The following is a 12,707-nucleotide window of genomic DNA, read 5'->3' on the forward strand; positions in this document are numbered from 1 at the left end:
AGAGATCATGTGATGACATGATACAGACAGTTGCCCATGCATCTCGCTGTTGGAACTGTTCTTAAAGGTATCAGTCAAAGTTTGGCTGGTAGACAGCATTAAAAGTAGAGATAATGGGCTAACCTTTAAGTAAAATATTTTAGATAAGAATCTTGTCATAAGAAATCTTGTTCCCATACTGCCACACACTATCAGAGAAGCATTTACATCACATAACGTAAGAAAATGCAGTCAAACATGCTAGTTCCTTATATTTTACTTTGTACAGTTGGCACATTATATTATCTTCACAAGTTACATTTGTAGCATGTTCATTATTGCAGAAACTTCAAGAGAGAACTAAAGGGCACAACATAAAGCACACGCATGATGTAGTTGCTATAACAAGACACATGTATTTTATTTTATGACACCAACCAAAGACATAGATGTAGTACACAGCATAGAGATTAATATAAACATTTCACTTCAACACTTCCCCTAAATGTTTATCTTGCTAAATGCAGTATTTAACACATTCCAATTAATGATCTTAAATATTTAAGCTGGACATGTGGCAATGGTTTGGTGAGAATATCTGCAGCTTGCTGATTGCCTGGTACGTGCTCAATGGCTAACTGGCCTTCATGAATCTTCTCACAGATGTAGTGCATGCGAACATCAATATGTTTTGACCTCTTGTGAAATTCTGGATTTTTGACCAGTTTAATAGCACTTGCGTTATCAACAAGAAGAACAGGAACACTCTCCAGTGGTGAAATTTCTTCATAGAGCTTAGATAGCCATATTCCTTCTCTTGCCCCTTCACTGGCAGCCATATACTCTGACTCTGTCGTTGACAGTGATATGCAATGTCGCCACCTACTAGCCCAGGTAACTGCTCCTCCACAAAATCTTGCAACCACTCCACTAACTGAGTGTCGGGTTGCTGGATCACTGGCATAATCCACATCAGTATATATCTCCAGTCTTCTGTTTGCATGGCTAGCATCATATTTTATACCCAATGACACTGAACCTTTTACATACTTCAGGAATTTTTTTGCCACAGACCAGTGATTTTCTTGAGGATTATCTAAAAGTTTTGACACATAGCTCACTTCAAATGCTATATCGGGCCTTGTACCAACTGCCAAATACATAAGACAGCCAACTGCTTCTCAATACGGAACATTATCACTGGTTAACTCATTTGGCTGCAGATACTGCTCAATTGGAGTTGACACAGGATTTGCCTCTGTCATGTAAAACCATCAACATCTATCTACATGATTTCTCTGCAATTCACATTTAAGTGTTTGAATATCTTTAGCATAACTTCCTTTGTAAATCTCTATTGATCCATTATCACGACATACAATATTAATATTTAAGAAATATCCTACTGGCTCAACAGTAATTTTAAACTCATCTTGAATTTCCTTTAGGAAAACTACAATATCCTTCTTCTTACTTGCAGATATTAATCCATCATCAACATACAGAACTGCAATCAACTTCTTTTAAGAAGCCATTCAAAAAAGCAGATTTTACATCGAATTGTGCTAACTGAAGTTGCTCACTAGCAGAAACACTCAAAATTGCTCTAATTGCATCGTATCTAGCAACAGGACTGAACGTTTGGTTATAGTCAATACCTTTTTTGTTGACAAAATCCACGAACCACTAGTCTTGCTTTATAGCGATCAGTTTTACCATCAGCCTTACGCTTAATTCTATAAACCCAACGGTTTGTAATGAACTTACGGTCTGGTGGCAGAGGTTCCAAAGTACACGTAGCATTTTCTTTCAATGAAGTCATTTCTTCCTCCATTCCTCTTCTCCAGTGTTCCTGGTCTACAGAATTAATAGCCTCTGTATAATTCTTTGGGTCATTTATTTCAGCCAGCATAGTGTCAATAAGGCGCTCTGGTTTCTTCAGTTGTTGCCTGTTTCTCAATTATCTTTCACTAGAACTTTCTTTTGTAGGTTCCTTAAACACACTTGCATCTTAATGATTCTTCAATTCTTAATTGCCTGTTTCACTTGGGAGTAACACCATTGTCCCAGCAGTTTTCTCAGGTTCAAAAACTACACCGTTACTCCAAATAATCCGTTTTTCTGATTCAATCCACACTCGAAAGCCACCAAAGCCATCAGGATAACCGACAAAGTCCTTTTGGATCCCACTTCTTTCGCTTTTCCTTCGGAATATGAACAAAACACTTCACCCCAAAAACATGAAGTTTATTTAGCTGTATCGTCTTTCCAGTGAACACCTCATAAGGTGTTTTGCCATCCACACGACTTGTACCAGTTCTGTTTAATACATAAACAGCTGCTTTTACTGCTTCTGCCCACAAAAACTTAGGCAGGCCCTAAGCTAGCAACATGGTTCGAGCTAGTTCCACAACTGTTCTGTTAGTGCGCTCAGCACATCCATTCTGGTCTGGAGTATAAGGATTTGTAATGACGAGTTGTATGCCATGTTCACCATTTATGCAATCTTCTCTGCAGTTTCAGACTTCTGCTTGAGAAAATATGTCTTGCATAATCTTGAAAAGTCACAAGTGAAGCAAAGAAAATATTCTGCTACTCCCAGCGATTTACACTCCATAGGTCCACACAGATCAGCACGAATCACTTCCCCAGGTTTTGTGACACGCTGTTGTCGTAACTGAAAACTGCTGCGAAGTTGCTTCCCCTTAACACATCCCTCACAAAGTTCATCGCCAAAGTCTTAAACTTCAACACCACGCTGCTTCAAGAATTGTTGGACATGACGTTTGTTTTGATAACCCAAGCATTCATGCCAAATTTGTAGAGACTCCTTTGACGCAAGATTTACTTCAGGATCACAAGGCTGAATTTGTTTTGTCACTGGAATCAACATCTTCAATAAGTTGCCACTAAGTGCGCCACACGCTTTTACAACGCCATTGTTTCGGAACTCACAGTTGTATTTCGATGAATAAAAGTCTGAGTCCTTGTCCATAGCAGATGGTACAAAAAGCAGATTTCTTCGACCTTCTGAAGTATACAAAACATTATCCGTATGGCATAAGTTCCATTTTCCATCTACAAAAGCTTCAAAATAAATAGTCCCTTTCCCTAGTGAGTTCATAGTCGAATCGTTGCCCATGCATATCTCAGTGGTGTTGCAAACTTAGTAAATGATGTATACCACTCAGTTTTCTTAGCTATGTAAATTATCGCTCTACAATCAGCAATCCACGAGTCCTCGTCCAATTCTGTACTTATCTCTTCACCAGTAAAAGCCTGGTGAGGAAAATCAGTTTTATTTTGGTTGTGGATGGTTTTTTGTTTGTGTTTCACGTTTGGACATATTTTTTTAATATGTAAGTAACATTCCTCATAGTGGTGCCATCTGCATTTTTAATGTTTGCTTTGGTAGCGAAAAGTGCAACTACGTCTTCTCGTTTCTACCTCCGACAAGCACAACGACTGTCATCAGAAGTTAACACGTCCATTAAATGTTTTAGTGTTTGTTGATCATCAGATCTCGCCCACGATTGTCGCAGACTTTCATAAACGTCAGGCAGTGTGTCAAGTAGTCGCACCATTAACGATGATTCATCAGGTTTCACATTTAGTTGCTGCTTTCCAAGAACCAAGTTTTCAAAATGAGCGAGATGTGTCACCATGTCATCGCCTGAACTCATGTAAAAATTGAAGAATTCTGACTGAACAGAATGTGCAGCTTGGTTTGTATTCTGTTCAAACACGGCATGTAGCTTGTCCCACATATCTCGTGCACTCTCACGTGCAACCAACAACGCCATGACTTTTGCTTCTACAGTTCTAACAATAATCTGACTCGCTGCACGATCAGCTTCGACCCATGTTTTTAGCACAGCATTAAACATATATATTTGTGCCGATGCTGCATCCGCTGGCATAGCTGCCGGTTTTTCTACGTCACCAATACACACTTCGTATGCGCCGCCTGCCGGCCGCGGTGGACGTGTGGTTCTAGGCGCTCCAGTCCGGAGCCGCGCTGCTGCTACGGTCGCAGGTTCGAATCCTGCCTCGGGCATGGGTGTATGTGATGTCCTTAGGTTAGTCAGGTTTAAGTAGTTCTAAGTTCTAGGGGACTGATGACCACAGTAGTTGAGTCCCATAGTGCTCAGAGCCATTTGAACCATTTTTTATGCGCCGTCTGACGCACGCAATAAATTTCGTACTGCGAACTTCCAAATAGTCCAATTTTCAGCCCCACACAGCTTCTCTATACCATGAAAATCCATTGCAGGCCCGTAAAACAGTTCAGATTTACAACCGCAAAAATTCCACAAGAGAAACGTGAAGCAATTGTTCATGTATATACAATATGAACCGCGCGTAGCACACAGCACACGCTAACGCGTTTCTGGCGTCACGAAATGTAAAACTGCGATACCCAATTCCTTTCTTGAATCGTGTACTGGGCCCATAACCTATTGCAGAAACTTCAATAAAGAACTAAAGGGCACAACATAAAGCATATGCACGACACAGTTGCTATAACAAGACACATGTATTTTATTTTATGACACCAACCAGAGACGTAGATATACCGTAAAATGGGCTAAAGCGGATCAAAAATCGATCTTTTTTTTTTTCTTAAGAAAAGGATGATAATCTGACAAAAAATGTCAGGTATTTTACATTTATCATCTTTCAGATTCCACTAACATTATATTTTTACAGAACATGGTTACCAAGAGAAAAATTATGAAAATCTGATCCGCTTTAGCCCACTTCTTGGGCTTTTCATAGTTAAACCACTTTACCACATTCAAGGTGAAAAGTGGATCACTGTATGTCTTTTTACATGAAACAATGGTGTACAGTAGTATATGTTTTTAAAAAGACATTTAATACCAAAATTATGACTGAAAATATAGTTAAATGAGTAATACTAAGAACTTGAACACAAAACCAACATCATAAAAATGTTTTCATATCACATATGGCAATTATATCTACTCCACACTGTTCACGTTAATGTCTGAGACTGCATACCGACCCCTCCTTAGATCTTTCACCTTTACCTTACAAATAATGTTTGATAAGGAAACTGTTTGAATGTCAGCAACATCAGGATACACAAAATGTGTCTGTTTTTTGCCACCTCTTTTCCTAAAAAGAAAACTGACCATAGCAGTGTCTTTATCTGCTTCCGTAATTTTTCCTACATAACATCCAGCTCCTTTTTCAGTATTGAAGGAAACGAAGACATGATCTCCTTTGTCGTAATGCATTTCAGAAAATCTGCTCCCTTGTGCTTCCATGACATCCCCCATATCAGCATCATTAACTGCTCTGTCTGCCTCATCTGTAACAATCAAATCTTTGCATTGGACACTTTTTCCTGGCAAAATGTTGAGTCATTTCCCAACTTTACAACAGCTTGCTGGTATTTCACTTTCACGAGTTTTCTTCGAGTGCTCAATAAGTGAGTCTGTCAAGACTTTTTCACACCTGCAATGTGTGTTCTACATGATTGAGGCAGTTTGCTCAGAACTTTCTGTGGATCTAGAGGGACTATGCCACAAGCTTTAAAACCCGATTTCACATTCTCTGCTGAAGTAGAATTTATGGCTTCAAATGCAGTTTTCAGCAATGTAGGAAATTCTGTTTTGGAAACTGGTCTCTGTTTTTCATCTTCCACACGCCAAGAACTTTTCGCCATGCTCTCTTTAAAGGACGAAAATATGCCATATCCAGAGGCTGGCATAGGTCAGTTGAGTTAGGTGGAAGTAAGACAAAATGAATGTTGTTTGCTTCACAATCTTGGAAAATTTGTAATGTTAAATGACTGGAGAGATTGTCAACAATAAGCACTTTTGGACGATCAAGCCTCCTGCAATATGGTATAATTATTGTGGACAACCACTGACAGAAAATAGATGCATAAAACCATCCACTGGAGTTTCAGTTGTATGCAGCACCATTAATAATCTGCCACAGGTTTCATTCAATTCTTTCCAGAATTCATAGATGTTATTTCCTACAGATTGGTGTTTGTAACTGAATTGGGTACAGCAGTCTTCCAGAAGTGCTATAGTGATAAAAATTTTGTACTGTTTGCAGAATGTGGACTTTTCAAGTTATATTTAAAACTGCATCACTTTCTGTTGTTGAAGGCATGTTTGTGTAGATGCTAATGTTGGGAATGTTGATGCGGCTTCTACTGATGAAGTTTCTGGCACTTTCTCTGCAGGTGCTGATGTTCCTCCTAATTCCACTCATATAACTGCAGTTGTTGTACCACTTCTGCTAGAAATATAGGAACTGGTAGAAAAATTAACTGTAAGGAAAACTAATTTTCACTAAATCATCTAAATGGAATATTTTGTGAGAAAAAGAGGATATTTGTACCACACTTGTATCGGTTTCTTTCTACGTGAATTAAGTTAGCTTTCAGATCTTCCTTGATATAGATAGTATAATGTGTAATGTGTTCTATGTGAAGAACAGCTACTACCATTAGTATTTTATTTTGATTAAGGTGAATTGCAAATCATGAGATACTTTTTTAAACTCATACCTGTATAGACCACTGCCTTAAAAGTTCAAAATTATTGTAGTTTCAATCCTGTAAAGTTTCCTGCAGGTAAAAATTTTGGTTCATGAACCAAGAGGTTCCAGGCTTTGCTGATGACATATAGGTTGTACACTTCCTCTTCCATGACTGTAAGCTTAGATGCTAACTTCATTTTATACACAAATTCAACACCTTAACCATTCAGTATTGAGTTTCATTCTAATGTTCACAATGCATTTTGGTGAGTACTCTTCTTCTTCAGGTGGCATATTCTTCACTATCCCATTTCTGATGTTTTCTGATACATCAATAGAATATAAATTCAAAACCAACTAAACAGATTTTCTATTACATCACTTTTATACAAAAATATTAACAAAATATTTACAAAGGTAAGTTTTATAAGCAACTGGCTTCACTTACTACATTCATTGGTACAGTGTCTATAGAATAACAGATAAGAAACTTATGTATTTATTTTGCAGTTGAATGTAAGTGTTAAAATATTTTTTTTCTTTGATCATATGTATCATGATTTCCTCAGATTTCTTTCTCAATGTGTACCTATTCAGCTTTGTGTTTTGGTTTTATTTTTCCTTTCTCAGCTTTTTACATAAAGGTTAGCATTTTACCTCTCTTCAAATCCTCCAAATTATGTTCACTCTCATATAGCAGTTTCTGTTATTAATCAACAAACAACATTTTTAATTTGTATTAATGTTTCAGGTGTTGATGTAGTCATGGAAAATAAGGAACATTTCAGTGCTTGGCACCAGTTTTTGTTGATTTGTGCCCTACCATCTCTAGCTGCTATAATAGGCCTGAGTTTTGTCCCAGAATCACCACGTTATCTTTTGGAAGCTGGGAGAGAAGTTGAAGCTATGATGGTGTATCAGGTACTTATTACAGTCTTAAAGAATTATACTGGCTCTGAGACTTATTCTAAGCAAAAAACAGAACAGTATGTAATCTGTACTGACATTTTGTTTCTAAAACTTCATTTGTATTCAGTCACATCACAAAATTTGGTTTCTTTTTCTCCTTAATATGATAGCAATGCTTGTTAAACTAGCTTGAATGCAGTTCTCATACTTTCTTGTTTCAGCGTATCTACAAAACAAACAATATGCACAACCCAGCAGCTCATGCTCAGTATCAGCTGTCAGAACTAGAACTCCCCAGCAAAAGGCCATCAGGACGAGGCCTGTCATCTCCTCCTTCACCTGGGAAATCTGTGTTAGCTGATATGACATACAGCATTGAAACAGTGAGTTCACTGAAAAAATTGAAAATACATATTTTTTTAATTTAAATAGTGTAATGTGTGATGATAACTATTGTGGAGTGATATTAGGCAGTAGATAGTTTGTAGATAGCTGCATCTATTCTCCAAAATCTATGTTATGGCGTGTGGTGGTAACTACTTTCTGGGCCACTGTTTTCCCTCCCACCCAGTTCTATTTACAAATGCTTGCATTTCCAAGAGAATTTAGCATTGTAATCAGAATAGCACAGGCACTGCAATGTTATATTTATCTACTGATGCCAAGTAAGTGACTGTGAAGAACAGTATCTGACCTGTAAGGGAATATACATAATGGATGTTGGAGTACAGGTCATAAATGTATGGTTGACGTCATATAGAACTTTGGGTCTGGCCATGCGTCATGCACGGATAGCCAAATGGTAAAGTGACCACTCGTGATATGCGGGAAATCCAGATTCGAATCCTGGTCCAGCATAAATTTTCATTGTTGTCGCTCCTTTCTACAGCTGACGGTAGTCCTTATTCGCAATTACGAATTAATTTATGTGTTTCATAATGGCTGTGGTTGCCACAGTGCCTGTTCCTGTGGACATGCTTGCATGTGCAAAGGAACTTTGCATCATTATTTGAATAACACAAGCACTGCAGTATTGTATGTCAGTAATGACCTCACACTGACTAATTAATCCCATAATGAAAGGCTCTACTCTTTGTTGGCTCTCCTCTGTTTCTTCTGTTAATCCAGTGAAGGGTTCCAGACTCAAAACTTGGCTAAGGCTGGAGGAAGTGGATGTGGATCAGGGACTAGTGGAAACTGATACAAGTGTGATTGAAGATTTAAAGTAAGTGCTGTAAAGACAGCTGGGCTGTTATCATCTAAAAAATTCAAAGGAAGTGGAATCAGTGGGATGATGGGGGGAAGAGAAGAAGGCTCAGTTGACATGGATTGCTACATGGTCATTGAAGGCAAACAACTTATGGTTATCAGCATACTCTGCATCTGGGTTATCAACTTTTTCTTGAGCAAAATTTTGTGTGCTTATATATTTGGGTACTGAGCTGGCTAGTGGTCATTCCCACATAAAAGTCTGTGTAGAAGTTTCAATGGAGCTCGTGTATGACATTACCACTTTCACAGGTGGGGCAGGATATGTTTTTCACAGGGATATGATCAATGTAGTTAGGAATAGTAGGACATGTATAAAGATGATTGGTGGTATTTTGTATATTGGGTGGGTGGTGTATTGCCACTCTGAAAGAGGTGGGAATGCTTCTGGAAAGAATGTTCCTCATTTTACAGTTCATTGGAATATAGTTGAAGCTTTGGGTAAGGATGTTGTTAAGCTATTCAACTTGAGTTACTACAAAATAATGTAGGGAAGATGAAGGTGTTCCTTTGTATTTGGTTAGAGGAGATGCTTGAAGAATTAGAAGAGTGTCTATGTGTGTGTGGCTGAGTGGGTGTGTGAGTGAGTGAGTGAGTGAGTGAGAGAGAGAGAGAGAGAGAGAGAGAGAGAGAGAGAGAGAGAGAGAGAGAGAGAGAGAGAGAGAATGCTGCTTGGAAAATACATTTGGGAGCTGTCTGTAAAGTGTGAAGAGCTTCAGTATACTGCACAAGCATTGCACTACTGCCGAACCACCCAAGCTTGAATACACTATACAGACGAGGCCCTTTAGTGTTTAAGGAACTAAAACTGTTGAAGCACAGTTATAGCTACCAGAGGAAGTAGATACTCAGGTACGTGAGTACATTTGGAGTGAAAGCTCATAGATTTTATTTTATTTTTTAGTCTAGGTAGTAGCCTGAGGTCCTCTAATAAATGCTCACTCGTGAACACACAGATAGAAATATGATTGTGTATAAAGTAAAGGCACTTTGAGTGTCATCATTACCAGAGCATTCATAACAAAATCCCTGCATTTACCGTCATATGCTGCATTTACCACCGAAGAAAGCTGTCTCATTTAAATTGTACTTGGAATCAAAAGCAGGGTTGAACCCTTAGAAAAAAGCTTCAAAATATTTAAAAAGACATGGAATGTACATCAAAAAGTGAGATAAGACATCATAGGAGAGAGAGTGTTTATTGCAGTCAACAAAAATATTATTTCTATTGAGGTTGAAATTGAGTCTGACTGTGAAGTTGTCTGGACACAAGTAAATGTTACAGTTGAACTCAAATTAAACATTGGAAGTTTCGTACCTGGTTCTACTGTAACAGTTGTAGAATCATTCAGATAACGCATGTTCTCTGCAGTGCAAAAGAACACTGATCATCTTGTATTAATTGGAGGCAGTTTTAACCTACCAGCTGTACACTGGTATGTCAATGGATCTATGTAGTCAGTGCAGCACAGAAGTTCTGAACACTTTCTCCAAAAACTGTCTTGAGCAACAATTTTAACAACCCACTCACAATGGAAATATTTTAGACCTTGTATCTACAAACAAGCCTGATCTTATTGACAATGTCAGTATAAAGGCAGAGATTACTGATCACAATTTCCTCATAGTCATGATGGTTACAAAATTTAATATATCAGTGAATAAGACTAGAAAAGTTTTTATGCTATAAAGCACAGATAAGCAGTTGTTAGCATCCTACTTAGACAATGAATGAACATCATTTAGTTCCAATATGATGGATGTAGGGGAGTTATGGGCAAAGTTTAAAGTAATTGTGAATTACACGCTTGAGAAGTACATTCATTATGGATGAAAAAACCTACTGTGATTTAATAATAATACTGTTAACTATTCTCAGTTTTAAAAAAAATGAAAAAAAGGGAGGTATGTCAACAGGCAAAAGTTAGAAGAAACTTGAGATCAATGTGAAAAGCATACAAAAACTTCCACTTTTATACCAAAATCTATGTAATAGTGTCCAGAAAATTAAAATTAGGCTGTTTCATCATAACATTAAGGGGCCAAAAACAAGATAGAAGAGTATGTTGCATGGATAGAAGATGTGGAAATTCTGAAATGATAGAGTTCTAGACTTGCAATGAAAAGGGGTGGAGAAGTTAAATATTAAGGACTATAGACTACCATCATTCTTCTGTAGATTTGACATGGGAAAAGTAGTTGCAACACTTATAAGAGTTACACACATAGTCAGAAATACTGAAACAAACAGTTTTTGTTGTTGAAGGCATTTGCTTGGGACTTGTCCCCTCTAGGTGAGCTACCTATAAGAAATCTAGATACGATACTGAGCTACTTCTCAGGCAAGAAGAAACAGATAATTTTAAAACAAGGGGAGTCACAGCTAAAATAGTTATACATAGTTGATTGACCAATTCATACAGCATATCAGGTGTATAGATACAGCTGTTAAAATTATTAAAATATAAAACTCAATGAAAAGTCAAGAGTACATAGTAGCTGTTTTCATTGAAGTCAATTAGAGACTCTCACAACCAGTTTCACAACTTTTAAGTTGCATCTTGTGATGTGTATAATGGTATGTCATATGGTATAGGGAGATGTTACAGAATGCTGTAAAGTAGCACTTGGCATGGCTAGGCAAATTTCTTGACCTTCAATTGCTGCAACCGTTATCAATGATGAATTTACAATCTGTGTTAAAATCATTAAATGTCTTTACATTACCAAATAAATATATCCCATGGGCTTATGTCAAGCAATGGATGATGCTGTTTGTAAATGTTACCCAAGAAATCCACAGTGCGTTGCCGGAGCATTTAGTTTTATATTTTAATAATTTTAACACCTGTGTATATAAACCCAGTATGCTGTATGAATTGGTCAATCAATGATGTATAAGAAGAAACAGTTAATAATTTGTGGAGATTTCAGTCAAGGTTTCTTCAAAGGTACAGACAGTAAACATGAACTGGAATCATTCTTTGAGTGTTTCAATCTAATTTCAATAGCTAATTTTCCAAATCACCTGCAGCGAGATAGCAGGACCCAGACTGATAACATGTTTATAGATATCACTCAAGCTGAAACAATTAATGTGTATGCAACTGTGAATGGACTATCTGATCATGGTGCACAATTAATGGAAATAATACCTTACAGCTCGGAGGCAGGCTCACACAAAGCAGTGAGGCTTATTAACAAGAACAGGATACAGTATTTTAAGAGTAAATTAAAAGAACAAGGGGAGGGAGGAGGACTAATTTCTTCCTTGCCACTGTGGCAGCACCGTCGTGTCTACACCAGAGGGACAGAGAGTGGGAAGCAATCTGGCGTACACACCAGTATTCTTATGAGTGGAGCGCTGTCAGCCTGTTACACGCCGTGCGTTTACTCACAACTAATTTAGCAGAAGATAATATAATTTGGAAATTCGAATGCAATGTTCGATACTGCGGTGGAAAAATAGATCCTGAAAGTACAGAAACTAGTGGAGCTACTGCAGCTAAATCTTTATCTTCAGGACATGACCAGAAAGTTGACAAACACAGTACTGCAACCACCGCATACAGTAGTAATGCTGATGGTGGGCCATCCACAACATGTTCAACAGACCTCGTCTGAACTCAAGACCTGCTTTGTGATGAAAGCTCCAAGATTGAAACATCAGGCAGAACTGAAATTAGGCAACTTGATTCGGAAAACACTGGCAGAACATCAGCCGAGGTACTCACCACCAGAGAAGGGACTGAAGGCGAGCCTAAACTGGAAGACATTGTTGACTCAGATTCCGGAAGATGGCTGGAAATTATTACCGACTGCATTTGAACAACTTTGGTCATGCAAGGTTCTCCCAAACGCATTAAGGAAGCTGAAGAATGTCCTAAAAATGCTGACACCCAGCGTTTCAGCCCTGTGCATTATTCTTTGAAGAATTAAGAAGAAGCAGATAGACATTGGTTGGTGTACTCAAAGAGCAAGGATGCTGTGTTCTGCTTTTGTTGCAAACTTTTTTCGTCATCTAC

At 38.0% G+C, this 12,707-nt stretch overlaps 1 protein-coding gene across 1 annotated transcript in view; it reads left to right on the forward strand.

Annotated features, from left to right (window-relative positions):
* The window catches only part of LOC126184643 (synaptic vesicle glycoprotein 2B-like), a 255,137-nt gene that overhangs the window by 154,294 nt on the left and 88,136 nt on the right, over positions 1 to 12,707 (forward strand). The window contains exons 6-7 of the mRNA XM_049927121.1: positions 7,256 to 7,425; positions 7,635 to 7,796. Coding sequence (XP_049783078.1) covers positions 7,256 to 7,425; positions 7,635 to 7,796 — 332 coding nt within the window. The remainder of the gene's footprint in view (positions 1 to 7,255; positions 7,426 to 7,634; positions 7,797 to 12,707) is intronic.

This window comes from Schistocerca cancellata, chromosome 4 (assembly GCF_023864275.1).
Source record: "Schistocerca cancellata isolate TAMUIC-IGC-003103 chromosome 4, iqSchCanc2.1, whole genome shotgun sequence".
Taxonomy (NCBI): domain Eukaryota; kingdom Metazoa; phylum Arthropoda; class Insecta; order Orthoptera; family Acrididae; genus Schistocerca; species Schistocerca cancellata.